A 19,402-nucleotide genomic window follows, 5' to 3' on the forward strand; every position below is an offset into this window, starting at 1 on the left:
GATGATCTACTCAAAGGGATCCTAAAGTTACCAGCAGCACAGACACAGGGAAAAGCTTTAGTGAGGCCTGCTTGAAGATGCCAGTCAACTCCAGCTGCCTCTGTTAGGACACCTGTCAATCAATGTGGCTGCACTCCAAAGTCAATTATCCAGCTGGATGAGTTATAAAAACTTTTCGCCCTTCAAAAATTATCCATAGATGCCAAAAACTATATGCTTTTAAATGCTACAAAGTTGGGCATTTTAACACTGACATCTAACGGTAGTGCAGCCTCAAGTAGCAACTGCAGTTTGTGCAACTTCCTCGTCGGCTTCATTTTTAAGTTCCCTAGGTTTCCCTTTGTTTAAACCAGCTGCGTCTAGTTTTAGAACCCGGCAGCTCTGAAAGCTTGGAAGTAAAAAAGACATGCATAAAAGTTTGGTTGGATATGGTGCAACAATGTGTATGCTTTTTCACACCAGTGAGGCTTATATGTACCCACTGGTTTGGCAGACTGGAAGTGGATTTTTGACATTTTAAAGCAATCACGAGAATATGATTCAGCAGGGAGTTGACTACAGTTTTAAAATAGGGTGTTTCCAATACACGTCCACATATATGTTCCGTGTAAGCCAGCAGATCTTTTAGAAAAACTGCCTTTTGGCTTAATTAGTTTCAAGAATGCAGTTTTTGTTACAAATTCTTTTTTTATTTCACAAAATGTGTACTATAGTGAGTCTTTCCTTTTTAAACCTACACCAACAACAAAGGGTGTTATGGTGATCTGAAGCTTTTACAGGGCCTGTCTGAGCTGCACACTGCTGCTTCTGCGATACACCTGAAGTGTATCAATCTCACTGCTTTTAATCTGAAGCATATTCCTCTAATTGGGCCGTGGAGTGCAATAGACACTACAGTCTCTGCTAGGGCTGCCCTGAGGGCTATCGACAGCCGCTTGCATTTTAATAGCTTTACTCATTGTAGCGCCTTTGTTTCACTGCACGGTTTGATACACTTTCCATTAGCACATGCCCACGAACAAACGCAGAGGGGACCAGATGCCCACACAGTGGAGCTGCTCTACTGTTGTAACTGTGCTCAGTGTGTGTGTGTGTGTGTGTGTGTGTGTGTGTGTGTTGGCCATGTACAGCTTTACTTGATCTCTTCACACCTGCTTCAAGCACAGGCATGAATGTGGGAAGTGAACTGTAAAACATTGGTTGGTGCATCTTTTTTGTGCGGGTGTGTTCAGTAGGTGTGTCTGCACTTGGATGTGACCTCTTGTGCGTTTCACCATGTGGACTGGGGGAGTAGCTTCGGGCCCCGTGTGTGAATGTGCTTGTCCTAATCTATGGAAGCAGTGAGATGTTTCCAGCTAGTCCGAGCCTTGGGGATTTAAACCAGCTAATTACAATGTATAGGAGCTGGCTGCCATGGTAACATTGGTTTGGTGAGTTTGGAGTTTGCTAGAGGGGGGATAACAGCAATTTACCCATGTAAATCTGTAGTTGGGGGGGTCCTTATCTCTTGCTGCCTACAGGCACATGGCACATGAAGATATGCAGCAGTAGAATTGTCACTCATTTGAGGTATTAAGGGACATGCCTGTTATCGGACCCTTCTCTCCAGGGAAGTGCTCTGGATGTGTGCACACAGGTTGTGAAGTAGGTAATGGGAACCACTTTATTAGCCTCATCCCAGTACATTGGTATTAGAATGCATATTCTTTTTTGGTTGCTCCCTTTAGGGTTTGCCTCTTTAGCATCCTCTTCTCTTATACAAACCCTCTGTTATTCCTCCTTCACTACATACATGAATCTTCTCTGTGATCTTCCTGTTTTCCTCCCACCTAGCAGCTTCACACTCACTGTCCTTTGTCAAATAAATATTTTGCTCAGTTTGCTCGCAGAAAGTCTGTGTGCCTGAACATGGTTGGGCTTTCCGTTTAAAAGGCAAGGCTCTCCTGTTATCTTTCCGTTAAATCTGATCTTTTGGACTCCCTTCTACTCGTTTCTCTCGTTCTCTATTAACTAATGTGGGAGTCTCGCAGCTTGTTTTCCATTAAAGTGTGCTCAGCCCATTTCCTCAGCACAGTGGTAAGTGCGGTGAGAGTAGCCAATCATTATAATCGCAATCAGGCTGGATACAGGAAAAATGGGAACAAAGACCCCAGCTTAAGTGATGAGTCACAGCTCTCGACACTTGCGTAGTTAGCATTTTGTAGCATTACATCAAGCGGGATAATCTTCTGTTTGTTGAAATGGAAAATGTGCATGCTGAAATTTTGGGTTTGAATAAAAAGAAAGCTCACTGTTATTAATCAGTTTTCTTAAATAAAACCATGGAAATATTTCAGAATTATTTTTTAGTCAGATGCAAGCGTAGTTATGGTGATACTGACATGGTGCAACAATGCAAAAGGTCCATTACAGGTTGTCAAGAACAGACAGAAAACTCACCGCAGGACAGAATCACAGTGCACAGTAGCAGTATAAGTCTGCATTCATAGAATACTTTCTGATTTTTCTAGCCAAGTGGCAAAAGAGCAAGCTTGCAAAATTATATTTGAAGTTACAAATCTAAATGTTTATTTGGATCACTATCAGTGTTTTGTTTTTCCTGTATGGTGAAGGTTTGCATGACTCATTTACACCTCTTGTATTTCAGACAGGTTCAGTCATTGGAAACTAAAAAAGTAAAATAATCATTCTGTTGTATGAAACAGATATTATTTGACTCATGTGACTAGAATATTTTTGCTGTCTTTAGACTCTTTAACACTTTACTTTAAAAGCTACACTCTGCTTACTGATCAGCAGTGTCATCTTACACAAGGTTAAGACTGGATTGTAAAGGACTATTATGCTAATATTGCCAAGGTACTGAATTCATGCTCAAATAAAATTCCTATTTAGTCCTCAAGTAAACAGAATAGATTGGAATCTCCACATCTGCCTCAACAGCTGCCTGTTGTCAGCTAACTTTGCTAATAAAATTAGGACCAGTTACATCAATTATTTTGACTCATTGCCATATTTGCATAGAATGAAACTGATTTCCAGTGATACCGTATTCCCACTGGGTATCTCCTTCAAATATAATGCGAGGTCGCTGCTACTGACGTTAAGTGGAGTAGCATGGAGTAACACTTTTAAACTTCCCTGTCGTGCCATCATCAATCAACGTGTGTCACTGGGGAAATTAAAAGCCCACATGTATACTGTCAACACACACAAAATGACCATACATCTGTGAGGCCACTGATGTACTGTCATGCTGTCAAGGCTACATGAGGCCGGGAAGTCCAGGAGATGAACAAGAAGCAGGCTTTTTGTTTTCCTTGTCTCCTCTCGTTCCTTTATCTTTGGAGAATTGGATCTGTTATGGCTGAGCTCACTTACATCTATTGAGAGAAGCTCTAGAGACACAGAGGAATATCTTGCCATCAACCCAAAACACAAACACACATACACACAGTCTCTTTTTGAAATTACTACATTGGGCCCTGGCTCAGGAACACACATCTGTGCTGTAAAATTTAAAATGTGTGTGTGCTTCTTCACTGCTCTCTGTACAGAATCAGTTTGCAGGGCTGCTTCTCTGTGCCCACACAGTGTAAGCTGGCTGTAGGGCATGATGTAATCCCTCTTCTCTAAAGACAAAATTGCTGAGGTAGGCAGCACAATTCCCACATTGCATTCTCACACTGAAGCAGCAACTTTTCTTCCCACTGACTTTATTAGTGTGCAAATGTGCACAGGCAGACCTGGCTCTGAGACATTGTGCATAGAGAGAGGGAGAGCTGGCAGGATGTGAAAGAAAGCGAGTGTAGGAACTGTAGCGTTTCCTCCTCCACTCTAGAGTAGAGCAGTGGCTTAACCAGCTGACAGCAATTTATCAGTATTCACCTTAGTTACAACTTCATAGATTCCTCTTTCTTCAATTTTGTGATTGTTACATTTTTAGATTTCCTTCAAGACAGATTATTGGTTGAACTCTCCGATGTGAAATATACATATTCATATATGAATCTGTGAACATTGAGTCACTATCACTGAGTTGACTTGGAGAAAAATTAACAGTAGCTATGTTGATAGCAGCTACCAGGAGTTCGGTTTCTGTTAAATATGAGGAATTGCAGCATCATTTCATCTTCTGCCTTCTGGGTTGTCAGAGAAAACGATTTTTCTTCTAAAGAAAAAGAGAAGTTTAATAGCTAATGATAATGGCAAGCAACCTCCCACAGCCACTATCCAAACGGCTTGGGAATACACATTTTTACCTAGTGACTGATGACTGGTCTTTGGCCATCCATCACTGGCTCACAGCAAGTGTCATCAGCCTCCAGCAACTACTCACAACTGTTCGAAGAATATAAATTTTTCCCTGAAGGCTGGTAAGTGTTCACTAACTGGTCTGTGACCCTCTGTGGCTGTAGTTTTCTTTTTATTGGCTCCTTCTTGTAACGACACATTTGAAAAGCAGGTGCTTTGTGTGCCTGAGTTAACCTTATGAGGGACGGCTCCTGTGACAGAACAAAGGGAGAAAAATTCCTGAGCCTTTACTTCTATGAGAAGTAAAATGTGGGCATGTTTAATATGCAAATCCACCATTCAAACAATATATGTTGCTCAAAATAAGCAGAAGCGTATAAAAGCCTTCTTCATAGAAAGTGGACAAAAATGTTTCCACCTGTACAAAAGGAGTCACCTTCTTGTGTAGTTACAAGGCATACACACTCAGAATATTAATATGCTGCTATCACGCCTGCTATCAGGCTTCACTGTTATACTGAAGAACTTATTCAGAGACAAATCCCTTCTGTGCAGGGTGAGGGACCAACAAAAGGACATGGGAAATAGGAGGTGATTATATGTTACTGACAGTTAAAATCTTTGCACACTTAAATCATTTCTCTCTTATATCATCTTTTTATATCTGCAATAATAGTTTTAACACTTAACACTAAAAGAGAATTGCTTTGGGGGCAGAAAGTGTTAAATAGAAAATATGCTGAGGTGTTTACCCCAATAGATATTCGTTTGAGTGCATTTATAGTCTGTGTGTGTGTGTGTGTAATCCATACCATCCCTGCAGAGGGTTGTATTTAGTGTGAAGGAGTGTTAAACCTATGCAGAAAGCATTCTCCATCAGTTAGTGTTGCTCAGGCTGTTCAGTTTCACCTCCTGACACCACCACAGCAGCAGAAAGCATTTTCATCAACGTGGATGGTGATCATGGCTTATTGAGTGTGACAGGTGGATTTAGAGCTGTCTGTCAAGATGGGTTAATGGTGACAGCAATGTGAGCTGACACCGGGCTGTGGTCATTAGGTTAGGGACACACACAAACGCACACACACCAATGAATTTCCCCAGTGTGGAATTAAAACCATATATACCCATCTATTTACTCCAGCAGTGACTCTTTGTAGAGGCTCTTTGCGTGTGCAGGAACAATAGTTTTTAAAAAATACTGTATCCGTTTACAAAACCTTTCTGTTTTAAGGTAAAGACCCTGCAGTGTCTGGTAAAACACCAACAATCTTTTTGAGTTCACATCTGGTGACAGTGAGGAGGAAGACCCCTCCTTTAAACAGACAGAGCTTTTATTTTGGAAGACCCAGGGAATGATGAGAGAGAAAGAAGAGCGTGATAAGATGGCAAGCTGCAGGAGAGAGCAGACACTGCCTGTAATCCCTGACCTATTTAATGACAACACATTTTGCATTTTGATTCCTCTAGCAGCAAATGATATATTTGCGCCTTTTTATTTCTGTTATTTTAGTTTTCATTTCAAATAACTTTAAAAAAGTCTACCGTTCAAATTTGTGTTACAGCTCTGTTCTCCAAATGTTTCGAATTCCTTTCAGTGCATTCGCTGTAATAGATTTTCTTCCACCACATGTGAAAGTTGTTTGCTCTGAAACTGCTGAGGTAGTTGGTTATGCAGATGGCAGATTTAAACACTTGGCCTTTGCAGACCTTAACACAGACTCCCATAGTTAGTGCTCTGTGTGTGTCTGTGCATGTGTGCCTGTTTGAAAGGAGCCATGTCTTATTAACTGAGGCCTCATTGATTTAACCCAATCAACACACAGCAGAGCACATGAGTAACTGTGTATGTGTCTGTGGTGTGAGTGACACAAGGAGAGAGTCTGTGTTTCCTCATGGCCTACACCGGTTTCAATAAGCATTATGTGGAGCGCAGAACAGCATCAAACGGGTGAATGTTTGTGGAATTTCTGGCTCAGGTCCGTCCCCCTGCTTCATTGCAAGCAATAGCATGGTTTTATTAAAATCCTCTTTTTCATAAAATATGGTTTCTCGGATAAGTGTAGCTCTTAGCCTTTTGCTAGGCTTGTTCATCAAGTCACCTTTTCATTTATAAAACACTGAACCCTTGTCATTTGGTATATCCTTTAAATTTGTATAAGGGAAAGCACCTCACATTGTATAAGTTGTGTGTTGAGTACAAGTCTCTGCTGCTGATATGAGTGATCCGATAGTGATGAAATCCAAAGGAAATATTCAAGTGAACTGAAGCTGGGCACTCTGAGCTTGTCTTGAGAGCTGCTTACATCATCTAAAAATGTACTTTTTGCTGTGTTTGGATGGTAAAATATCTCATTTTTAATGGACGTTTTAGATTACAATGTGCTTTTACAAATTAGTCTGACATTGTTTGATGTATCCTTTTCTTTGATAGCAGTCAGGTGGCTAAAAGTTTTTTTTTTTCCTAGACTGGAAAAAGCCAGATTACATATTCAGATGGTTCTATAAAACAGTCACAGGCCATTCCATCACTTCAAATGCTCGCCCCGTTCATAGAAGCTTGTAGAAACATGGTGATTTGAATAATTTCCAAATATGAAAACTCTACTAATCCACAGTTGGCTTCACTACAGCCGCTTGTAAGCTTTAGAATTAAGTTTGGGCAGTTTGCTTTCAATCATGCTGCAAATTGTTAAAATACCTGAACAAGAAATCCAGTTTTGATTTGTTCTTGGCACAGTGCACAGAGTGCATCTGAACTTCATGAACATACACTGACAATAGTGATTCCAATGTCCATAAAGCATAACAGGACAGTCTTTGCTGACCAGCTGGACATTGTCCACAAAGACACGCTGATGCTTTTTGGGCATTTTATGGCTTCCACACAGAAACTGCTCTTTGTGTCTGTGTTGCTTCCTCATAGGATGTGGCTGTGCAGTACTTGAATACAACATTGCCTTTATTTGAATGAGTGCTATCAGAGCGATTTAAAAAAGAGGAAGTACTGAAGCCGAGGAAGACAGGATCAGTGAGAGTTCAGGTGCGAGTCTTTTAGGTAGGACGTAGCCTGCGACATGGATAAAGTTAACTGAAAGGGATTTTTTTTTCTCTAGTCAGGCAACACTTATGGCTTTCTTCTTTGAGGCAGTGTGTGCTGTTCGTTCTCTCTTCTCCAGTGATGGCGAGTTAGGTGAGAATTTGAGTGTGCTCTTTACTCTGTGTGTAAAAATGTGGAAATGTTTACACCCACATACATGTTCTCTGCAGCGGTGTGGCGGTGTGTTGGGCTGATTTCTAACTCTGCTCTTTCTCCCCTACAGTCCTTGACCCCAAAGCTACCTCCTATTTAATCACATGACATTTAGAGTTTGTCCCCATTTTAATCCTCTAAAATATTGGTGCATGCACGTGTGGGGACCTCCCTATTGAGCAGTTAAAAACAGGTTAGGGCTGATGAATCCTCTTTACTGAAAAATTGCTTTTCGTGTGTTTGTTTACCATGCACGGGGATTATCAGGATGCATTAGCTGACTGAGGTAGCCCACATGTTAGATTTTCAGAGTGTGTGCAGATAATCATGTGCACGTGCGGACCTGCTTCTGATTCGCGCACATTCAAACATTGTGAGCAGCGTTTCCAGCACCAGCTCCAGATTCTTGGACATCATCTTCTGGGCAAATTAAACTTACATTTAAGTCAGAATATTATTTGCATTTACACTGTGTGCTATCTTTGCTTTACACTGTTTCCCTTTGTGCTGTAATCTACAACTTTCAGAGAAATTCCCCCACGTTAGTCACGACGTACTGTGATCAGCACTGGCTGTGCGAGACATGTTACGATGAAGGACCTGTATTGTGAACTTTGCAGTATACAAACAGTTATATGAATATTCAAATCAGAAAACAACGACTGTAAATATCATGGTGTGATAAAAGTCTGTCTGTCTTCTGTACAGATATGGAAATGTAGCTTTGGCAGTTTAGAGTAAGAACTCTGTAAACTGTAGAAATGACTTATACTGAATGTTTGTCTAATGGTAAATTTGAACTTCCTATGTGGAAGTAATGATTAAATCTTCTTTTTTCAGTTTAGTTCATTGTCTTTTACTTTGTTTGTCTGTGTTCATTTTGGCAAAAGGTTGTCATGGAGACAACTTCTATCTACCACAAAGGTATTTTTAGGTAATTTGGCAAGTGTTTATATTTCTCAATGTGGACAGATTTTACCAAAGTAACAGCACTGCAATAATGAAAGATACAGGTATACATGGCTAGCATGAGAACACTAGGTGTGGTGCGGTGACTCATTAGCTTTGTGGTTTGTGTGCTCTCATTGCAGCTGGTGCTCTAGTAGTTATCAGTGTGTCCAGCATGTCCCCACAGGGCTAACTTATGGTCAGTGTCACCACTGACGTGGTGTTTTCTGCTAACGTATGGCTGTGCACAACCTTTATTTATGTTTCCTTAATGTCCTCAATTATGTGTATTGCATCTTGGTCTGATCTCATCAGTGAAAGGCAAAGCAACAGCAGCGAAGCGCAAGAGACGTGTTCACAATAGCCTTTTCTTTTCTTTCTGTGTTCTGCATTAATGTGGCTAATCACAGATAACGAGTACAAATATTGACCACTCACAGTGAATTGCTCTGAGTGATTCACACAAACACCAGTTGGTTCTAATGGCACACATTAGCTTAGCGCACGTCGTGTTCACCATTATCAGATAAACAAATGTGTGTCAGCTCAGGCAACTGTAAGTAAGCACAGAAGTGCACGGAGCCAAACGGAGCAGAGTTGACTGTGAGCCCACTGGCTGTGCTTTGTCTCCACTGCTCCAGCTCTGCTCTCTCTAATCGACTGGCTCTCTGCTTGGCACAGCCGGGAATATATTTGTGAATGGTTACTTCTGCATGTTGATGTTTCTGCAAATAGACGTGAGTCACGGGCAACTTCTTTTTAAAAAGAGGAGGAAACCTCTGTGCTTGTCTAGACTCAAGTATTTTTGTTGAGTTATCCATCCGTCCTTCCAACTCGCAGTTAAGCTTCAAAACACCAGCCGTAAGCTGGGAGGAAATTTGAGGATTTGCACATTGTTGAGTGCTTTAGCACTGGCTAAGTGTCTTGGGAGTTCCCTGTATTTTTTTTCTTACATACACTCACACAATTTAAGCAGATTAGCGAAAACGAGCCGGACAGCAGGCCAGAAGGTGTTCAGAGGAGTCAGAGAGAGAGAAGAGATGGAAAGACTGAGAAAAGAAAACCGAATGCATGCACAGGTGCATATTGGAAGAGCCGATCTTTTCTATGGCACGATCACAGCACAGTTGGAGTTGGACAAATGAGTTTACATCAGTGTTTTTAACTGCCTTCTTCACACTAATCACCATAATGCACTCTTGTCATCTAGCAGCACTTCGCATAATCAGTACTTGCTTCACTGAGTCAGCAAAGACCCACGTGCACCATTTACAAGCAACCCATATGGTAACTGTGACTCTCCATGGTCCACACACAAGCTAACAGATGGGTGGGGAGGGATTGGGAGTTGATTGACATGTCCAGTGATAGTGTGCATGTGTTCCCAGTGGGGATAGATCCCTGCTTTTATTTTTCAATTAGTTCTTGTCCAAAACTTGTTAGAGTTTTCTATCCTTTACGCACTGGTACAAACACACACATGCCCTCTCAAGCACATGAACACAGTAATAATCAAATGTTGTTGTCTTCTCACTGCACATTATATGTAGGCAGACAGGGACAGCTTCACAAGCTACAAGCTACAAGCTTCCTCCTCCTATTCCGAGTTCCTTAAAGATGCTTCACTGTATCAGAAAGCTAAATAGAACAACATCCTGGAAAATGTAACTCGATAATTACTTGCCTCTCTTTTAGTTTTGCATATGTGTCGTACTTTGTAGTTTATCATCCACAGCAACAGTCCACATCTCTCTTTTCTTCTACAGGATCTGACACTGGCTTTTTATATCTCCTCCTTTTTGTTATTCCACTGTTTTCTTGACCAGTGCTCCTTTGAAGGCAGGACAGGAGTCATTTCAGTGTCATTGTCGTTTCTTTCTACTGGAGCTGTCACTGCTACTCGGGCCTGAACACGAGCGTTGTCACAGGACATGGTTTTTGACCTCAATACTCCCACAATATGAAATAAGACTGCAGTATCACAAATACAAGAATGAAACTAGCAAACCAAAATAGAATTATAATCTAATCACAGATGGTTAGTCCAAAATGCATTAGCATCTATAATAGTAGTTGTTTTTATTTTTTAATTTATTAACCTTGGCTTGTTTGAATATTTCTTCTTCTTCTTTTTCATTACATTTATAAGATGAATCTATATATTGCTCTTGAAATGTATTTATTAAATTGCCGTGCTGGTTGGAAAAACGACTCTCCTGACCTGATCCACAGGTCGTTGTCATTGTGGCGTTTCAAACAAGTGTTGGCAACAGTGAAGCTGCAGTGCAAAAACACTTAATTAAAATAATTAGATGGCTAATATGGGTTGAGAATAACTTGGCTCTGGCTTTTAAAATGTAAACCATAGTTTTTTATGTCTCTGCCCTGGTGACACTCATGGCCAGGGGCAATTTGTTTTTGGGTTTCCTGGAAATCTTGAGTGGATTTGTCTAAATCTGGGACAAAGACTCACTTGCACACAATAATGTACTCATTAGATTTTGGGAGTCAAAGTTGAAGATCTATTAAAACAACAAAATGTCTGTTTAATGGCAGTACAAAGAGGGTTATACTGTACATACACAACAACCTAAATATGGTCAGATGTGTACCAGACCACCTCAGCAAGTGCTTTGAATAATTTGATCACTGATGATCTTTAATGTTTCTTGCACTAAATACACCATAACTTAAGAATTCATACAGTAATTATGACAACATTTTATAACAATATCTTGCCAAATAAAATATGAATGTTGACTTTTTACATTCATAGGGTAACACAGTGGTCAGCTTCACCCACACATCATGTTTTGGAAAAGCTTTCTTCTGGCATTTATTCATATAACCCCTCAACTCAAGGTTATGTAGCAGAATGGAGAACTTAATGCTGTATTGAGGAAGTGTTGGGCTGTTCCAAGTGGTGATGAAAACAGTGGAATGATTGCTTTGTTCTTTGGGGTGATTTGCTGATCAGTATATTTGTCTTTTTCTGTGTCCTGTCCTCCAGACTTTAACTATAACACAGATGGATACGAGGGGGACGCAGGAGAGGACGGCAAGTCCCAGGATGGCTCAGAAACGCTGCCCTTTATAGATGAATCGCCCACCATGTCACCCCAGCTCTGCGCGCCCCAAGGGCCAGATGGAGAAACAGTGTTGCCCACACCTCTGCTGGCTGGGGTAAGAACCACACACACACACACACACACACACACACACACACACACACACACACACACAAACTTATTTATTTTAGAAGCAACCTGCACACAATGGTTCACATTTCCTCTCTACACCCTGTCACCTTATTTGGAAGTGACAGGTCGGTGGTAGATGTGGTGTAAATCACTTAAAATAGATCAGCCATGATTTGATTATCAAATGTACTTGTTTACGGTGTTGGTGTTGTTTACTTGTTGTTTGCTGCTGTAACTGGCAGCACAGGGTTGCTGGGAAGTCCAAAGTTATCAATAATCGACTTTTCTATCTAGATTTTGAGATGAAATCACAAACAAGTAAAAAAATCTGGCCAGAGCCACAGTAGCTGTCCTGAAGTGACTCGCCCAGCAGTGTGGTACACAGTCTGGCTTTGCAGAGCACTTTGCAGTGTAAGGAGTGTAAAGAGGATTGGCGATACAATCTTTGTTAATAATGCCAAGAGAAATTTGCTCAGTTCATGTTCAGAGTTCAGCATAACTGACATAAACCTGGTGAGGACTGCTACAATATAGTATCAGAATGAAGCACTGCAAGCCTGGCACAGGAAAACGGTGATCCTGATGAATATCCGAGGAGAGAGTTTCTGAAGACTGAAAGTGTTAATGCAACCAAACAGTTGTCAGAAGAATGACACAAAATCTCTCCAGGAATGTGTGTAACACAGGTTTCCACAGTGCAGAGGAGGCTGCCAAATTAAAAATAAAAGCCTTGCATGTCGGTATTTATAGATGATCAATTCCTATTGTGGAGTCTATTAAGTGATTTAACTTTACAGGAGAACAATTGTTGTGCAACTAGGAAGTAATATTTGAGAATTCATCCAATTTTAGTAATTGAAATTATTGACAGAAGGGAGCAGTTAGGGCATGTCGTGGTGGTTAGTACTGTTACCTCACGGCACAAAGGTTTTTAGTGCTCCCGTGTCTGCACACACATCCATGGGTTAGCTAAACTGGCCATATGTGTGAATGTGAGCATGAATGGTTGTCTGTCTCTGTGACAGACTGGCGACTTGTCCAGGATGTACCCTGCCTCTTGCCCAGTGACAGCTGGGATGATGACCTGTGAGGGGTGATGGTGTAGGCTCCAGCTGCCCTACAACCCTGAATTTAATACGTGGAAGAAAATGAATGGACTAGCATGGTTTTGGATAAATATTAAAAATAAAATGTTGAAGAAAAGATCATTCACCACACGACCCAGTAAACATAACTGGGTATATAAAAATATTGGACACAGTTTAAATGAAGTGTTCATTTGTGGCTCTTGCATTCTGAACTGTAAGATAATATGAGGTTTTCAGCCATTCAGCCAGGTTTTTCTCTTGGTATTAATGGTTGGAGTTTCACCCGAAACAATTATACTTTAAGACGTGAGCTGCCAGTTCTCTTTCTGATATTAGCCACAGATATTGACCCAGTGTACATTTTGCCACAGGAGCTCCCTGAAGCGCACTTCAGGATGTGTATTCACATCAGTTGGAAATGACCACTGACCCAGATGGGGTACGACAGCAACCGTCTGCTAGCTTGAATATAAATGGAATACACTGGAGTGCTGTTTGGCAGCACTTCAGTGTATTCTATACTCGAAGCAGAGTCTGGGGAGGAGGGGGACGACTCGGCGGTGAAGCCACTGATATAGTTAGACAGGCATTTGGGTTGGGTCAGATTTTCCCTCAGTTCACGAAGGCTCTAGATGCTGTAGGGCCGTCCTGGCTGACACATCTCTGCAATGTATGCGTGGACTAGTTCCGGGTGGGTGGGAAGCTGACCAAGGGCTGTCTTTTAACACTAGTTCTGTTGATGGTGTTTATAGACAGAATATCTAGCCAGAGGTGGAGGGTCTCTTCTGTGATGGCCTCAGGATTTCACATTTACTGTTTGCAAAGGATCTGGGACAAGTTACTGTCCCAGGTGGAGGAGTTTAAGTATCTTGGGGTTTTGTTCATGAGTAAGGGGAGAGTGGAACATGAGATTGACTGATGGATTGGGCTGGTGTCCACTGCGATGTGGTCACTGTACCAGTCTGCTGTAGTAAAGACGGAGCTGAGCATGAAAGTGAAGCTGTCGATTTACTGGTCAATCTACGTTCCTGCCCTCGCCTGTGGTCATGATCTCTAAGTAGTGACTGAAAGAATGAGGTCTTGGATACAAGCAGCAGAAATGAGATTCCTGTTTCCCAGTTGAGGCAGGTCGGGCATCTAGGAAGCCTTCTAGACCAGCGGTCCCCAACCCCCGGGCCTTGGACCGGTGCCGGTCCGTGAGTCGTTTGGTACCGGGCCGTGAGAGTTGAGGCTCAGGTGTGAAATGTATAGTTTTCAGGGTTTTTATCGGTTTTCAGCGTTATTTTGTTATCGTTTTTATCGTTAACTCGGTTTTCCTGGGTCTTTTCACGTGCGTTATGAATAAATCTTATTTTTTTCGGTACCGGTACTAGTTTTATTTTGTTGTATTTATCCGCGACACATTAAAGGCCGGTCCGTGAGAATAATGTCGGGCATAAACCGGTCCGTGGCGCAAAAACGGTTGGGGACCGCTGTTCTAGAATCCTCCTAGGCGAGGTATTCTGTGCATACCTCACCTAGGAAAGAGGAGGCCCTGGCCAAGACAAAGGACTCACTGGTGAGATTGTGTCTCTTGGCTGGCTTAGAAATTCTCAGTGTCTCTCCCCCCCCCCCCCCCGACTGAGCTGGCGGAGGTGGTGGGGGTGAGGGAAGTCTAAGCAATCTGTTGAAAATTTTTCCTGTTTACCTACAGTGTATAATTTGGAACAGGAATGCTGTAGGTGACAGTCTTTCCTGTGTTTTTTTTTCCAAATTATCTGCTGCTGGAAATATGAAACACTTGGTGTTTTCAGTGGATTTTCACACTTAAGTCTGACAAATCGCTCAGAACAGCTGATGTGAACGCTCTCCTGATGCTTTCAGAATTCAGAATATTTTCTGAATGTGTTCATCGTCATGTTTCAGGGCTTGTAGTCCCGTCACACTCCCCCCCCCTTTTATGCCTCCTGGCTATGTGTGTTTGGATGACTGTCACTCGGTGCCCACTTAAAAGAATGTGACTGTGTGAAGGGGCGTAGCCCACGGAGGCTCAGCGGGAGCCGAGTTGACCCTGACCTGAACTGACCTTCTCACAGACACAGAGAAAAAAAAAAGCTGGTAGGATTTCATTCACATGTCAGCAGCCTTTTTATCCACTGAAAAACAAAATACTCAATGACAACAGCATTGCTTTACATCTTTAGATCAATATGTTGTTTTTAAATTCATACAGAACACAAATGATCGTATATTCTTTCTGTATTAATGTATAAATTACCACAGCCGGATTGTCTCGACCTTCCACTCGCTTTACCGTCCCCTTTGAAGTCTGCCTGCTCTGTCTTACATTCGATCCAAGCAATATCACTGCACTATCCATGCATGAACACAGTATTGTAAATAAACAGTGGTCTTGTTAGGCTTCAATGGAGCTGATTGATGAATTATTCAGCTGTATTAATTGTGAGTGACTCTGAGCTAGGGCAGCTCATGTAAATGAAGATGTGTCTCCATCTAGTGGCTAGCTGGGATAAGAACAGAAAAATGGTTTGAGTGTTTAAAATATAAGAAATAGGAAATGAATTGTTCATAGTGCTGGTACATTAATGATTTCAGCCACAGAGGATCCTCAGTAAGATACTGTTGTTTTCTTTTTAGTTCTTCCCTGATCATCGTCTCTGCTAGGATGAGATTACTCAGCGTAGACAAGCTCAGCTGTTTTCTGTGTACAGTTGTATGTTAAAGTTTTGTATAAAGTAGCTTTTCAGTGATGAGTTATGATCAGCTTATTATTATTATTAATAATAATAATAATAATCAGAGGACTTAATTCGTTTTTCTATGGTGATGTGCAAAATTCTTGAGCAATCCTTGTTTCCTTATGTTTTTCTCCATTGCTTGCTTCTTGACGGGTTTTTTTAACTTGTGAATCATTCAAGCATAAATACAACACTTATTCACCGAATGAGTTAGTAGTGACAAAGAGCCAGGTTTAAATTGTATCTTTACTTAATAGCCTGTGGCAGAAACACATCAATTGTTCCCATTTCTTTAGTTGAATCTGTGAAATTGCCAAAGGCAGCATAGTTTGATGGACACAAAATAGTATTTTTGCACCACTGAGGTAATTCCCAAAGAGCTATTAGTTAAAACGTTATTTTCATATTTGCACACTGTGATTTGCAGTGTCCCTAAAATAAAATTGAGGAAACTTGACAAGCGGCGGAACAAAGAAGACGTGGCAGACCTAAAACTATATTTGTAGGAGAGGAACAGTAACTGAAAGTCATGTTCTTAAGAAACAGGAAAAAATCAAGCAGTGCCAAAGGCCTGACACAGGACCTGAGAGATGAATGCAGTCCTTCAGTTGATCCATCTACTGTTTATTGAAGCCTCATCAGAAGTAATGGAGGATGTCGACAAGCTGTTGTTAAGGAAGGGAAATTAAGGATGGTTTAATTTATGCCACATTACGCAAGAACAAATCAATAACAACAGGTCGTTTTGAGTGATGAATCCAAATTGAAATCATTGTTTATATGCACAGTGGAGGTCAGGAGTGTCTGCAGCCATCTTTAAAACATTTTTTATTTCACATCTGTGTATTTACACTTTTCAGCACCTGAATGAATTTGAGGAGCTGCTGTGAAAGCTTACTTGTTAAGAAGTCACTTGTGATGCTGCTGCTGCTAAAAGATTTTGTGGCTCTTATCACACACCGCTGTGCAGCCGTGTTCTCTTTCCGCTGAGTTTGCAGAGACCTTTCATCTGCTAAAGTGAGAGGGCTGACGGCTCCATGTGTTCAACACGACTAAAGTTAAATACTGAACTTAAATATTTTTTTTGTTTTTTTGTATTACGCTCTAAAATCATACTTTTCCTTCAGAAGACAAGATCAGGACAGATTGTGCTTTGACCTCGAAATAAATACAAATATACATTAAGGAGGAGGTTCATAGAGCAGTTGGGGGTGTCCCTTCCTCTAAAATGACAAGTCAAGGTCAGGAACGGGGTGAAAGGGCATGGGAAGTGAATTGTATTCATTCATAAATATGCAGCAACTTAAACTTGGATGTTTGCATGCAGATTACTTATATTTTTGGTTTCATTTTATTTCCAGTAACCACAGTTATTGATTTTCTGTCTTTGTCTTGCTGCACACGTTTTTTTTCCTTCTTTTTTTAGTGTATCATTTCTGTGCTTTGCCTTTGAAGCTGCTATAACTGTGTGCCCAGCGATCTATGTGACCTGTAATTGGAATCAGCCTCGCTTGCAGCACATTAGCTGGCCCTGGCTCAACGTCCAAGGCTTTCAGCAGATCAATAAAGAGACAATGGACAGAAAGAAAGGGAGAGAAATCAACCCTGTAGCGTGCGCTGATGAGAGTGAGAGAGCGAGACTGTTTGTGTGATGAGGAAGTGGCTTTTTGCCCCGAAGAGAACGGAAGAAAGAAATAAGGGACAAGAGAAGACTGACTTTCCCAGCGTAGCCCTAACAGAAAGAGACTGTAGCCATCAAGGAAGTGGCTGGATAGCATTTGTGGGGAGGGGAGGGGCGGCTGTAGAGGGAGGGCAGACCTCATCGACTGAGGTGGAACAGTGGCCACACACACACAAAGACAGACACACACACACACACATATATAGAGCACACACAAACACCAGGAAGCCCAGCAGAGGAAGGGGGTGGGGTTGAGTAGGCGGGGTCCTCTCTCTTTCTGTCTTTCGGTGTCCAGACGACTTGATCTAAAGGGAAAACACTGATGTGTCCAGGCAGGCCCCGTAGAAGGAGATAGGAGGCAGAAAAGAGGAGAGAAGGAGGTGAAAGAAAGGAAAGGAAAGACAGAACCATGGAGGACGAAGAGGAGGAGGTGCTGTGCTATTTGGACAGGGTTCTGGAGGAGGAGGAGGAGGAGGAGTCTGAATATGGAGATGGGGAGCTGGAGCCCATCACTACGACACATAGGCAGTTCAAGGTGAGGCATGAGCTGGAGAGGAGCTGGATGCAGAGGAAAAAGAGCGCGCGCAGACACACATACAAACACACACACGAACATACACATGCGTACACACTTTTGCAATACTGCCTTTCAAAATGGAAAATCCCAGTCAGTGTATTGGTGTGTTTGTGGCGTGACGTGTGCTTCTTCTCAGAGCCATCTGTGCTGCAAAAGTGTGTGTGTGTGTGTGTGTGTGTAAGAGTGTGAGAGTGACAGCCATTGGTGTGTCAGCATGGCCCGATGAGGCAGTAACTCTGCAGCGCATGTCTGTGCACGGTGCTGCTGCTTTTTAAAGCCGGCCGCTTTCTGTTTCTCATGCTAACTTCTGTGTTTGTGCGCCTCTGTGTGTACTCCTCCCTGCAGATGAACTGATAAAAAGCAGAGCTACTTTAAACTTTCTCTGCCCATTCAAGATATCAGCTCTTTTATCAGAGGGCAAAGGGCAACGCAGGAAAGCACGCAGTGTTTGTCTGTGTGAAAAGCCTAGTTGTGACTCACAGAGCAGGTTGCTGTGGGAAAAAAAAAATCACCTCATGGATTCCTCGTCTTGCCCTCTCGCCACACAGTAGCTCTTTGTACACAGCAGAGGGAAAATATTCCTTTTTCCTGTCCTTTTTTTTTTTCCGTTGAGTTATCACTTATTTGTTACTTAAAAAAATGAACTGAATATTTCTGCAACGTTTTGGTTAGTCAAAAGGACAGGACACCTTTTGTAGGTTATGATGTCATATTTTAGACCTCAGCTATTCTGAGATATCATTTTAATAAGAACGCAGTGACTGGAGACACTCTCGGTGTTTAAAATAAATATTGACCAGCAGTAATTCACATCACATCAAAGATTTTTCTCTTAGTTTCAAGTGTGTCTCATTTCTGGCTTTAGTTTTGAGCTTTAGGTTCTTTTAAAAGAATACGAGCAAAGAGAAAGGCTCAGAGGATTAAACTAAACAGATTTCTGGCCACGTGCTGCATTAATCTCTCATATTAACGTAAATGCAAGTAAGTGTCAGTAAGGACTTCCCTGACAGTTTATTTAACCAACAGAAAATGATCAATAGAAATCATCCCTGCCTCTCGGACTGATTTACTTTACACTGTCACGGTTAGCTGAGGAAAAACTGCCAATGTGTGACAGGCCTCAAAATAGGCCCTTTGCAGTCATCACATCGCAAGTGTTTGTTATCTTTATAGTCTTCAGCATTCGTAATAAAGCAGCACGTGTAAACGGCATATACTATAACACATACGGTAAATACTGAACCTTGATGTGCAGTATAATTTCCTACCTTAGGGATAACATCAGTGTTGGAATGTGCATGTCAGCCATGATTGGGTTAAATGATGAGGTCATGCCTCCTTCCTCATCTGGGCAGTCCTGGAGTGCTGATATCATTGTAAGGAGTTGGTGGAATTAATAATTAATCTCTGCTCTCACAGCTGTTCTTTGGCCTTCTTTAAGGCACACATGTCGTATTTAAATGCCAATTTCTGGAGTTTATCGGTATTTATCTCTTCAGTAAGGGAAAAATGTCAATACAGCAGTATACCTAACCAGCTACACTGATAAGGTATGCAACACAATTCAATTCAATTTTATTTATATAGCGCCAAATTACAACAACAGTCGCCTCAAGGCGCTTTATATTGTAAGGTAGACCCTACAATAATACATACAGAGAAG

The 19,402-nt window shown here is 41.6% G+C and overlaps 1 protein-coding gene across 2 annotated transcripts in view; it reads left to right on the forward strand.

The window, feature by feature from the left end:
• Nucleotides 1-19,402, forward strand: part of abr (ABR activator of RhoGEF and GTPase) — a 121,683-nt gene that overhangs the window by 32,983 nt on the left and 69,298 nt on the right. For both annotated transcript variants that reach the window (XM_085364403.1, XM_085364404.1), the window contains exon 2: nt 11,466-11,638. In XM_085364403.1, coding sequence (XP_085220529.1) covers nt 11,466-11,638 — 173 coding nt within the window. The remainder of the gene's footprint in view (nt 1-11,465; nt 11,639-19,402) is intronic.

Source organism: Diplotaxodon limnothrissa, linkage group LG10 (genome assembly GCF_057381915.1).
Source record: "Diplotaxodon limnothrissa isolate DT_005_m linkage group LG10, D_limnothrissa_male_GT1.1, whole genome shotgun sequence".
Classification (NCBI taxonomy): Eukaryota; Metazoa; Chordata; class Actinopteri; order Cichliformes; family Cichlidae; genus Diplotaxodon; species Diplotaxodon limnothrissa.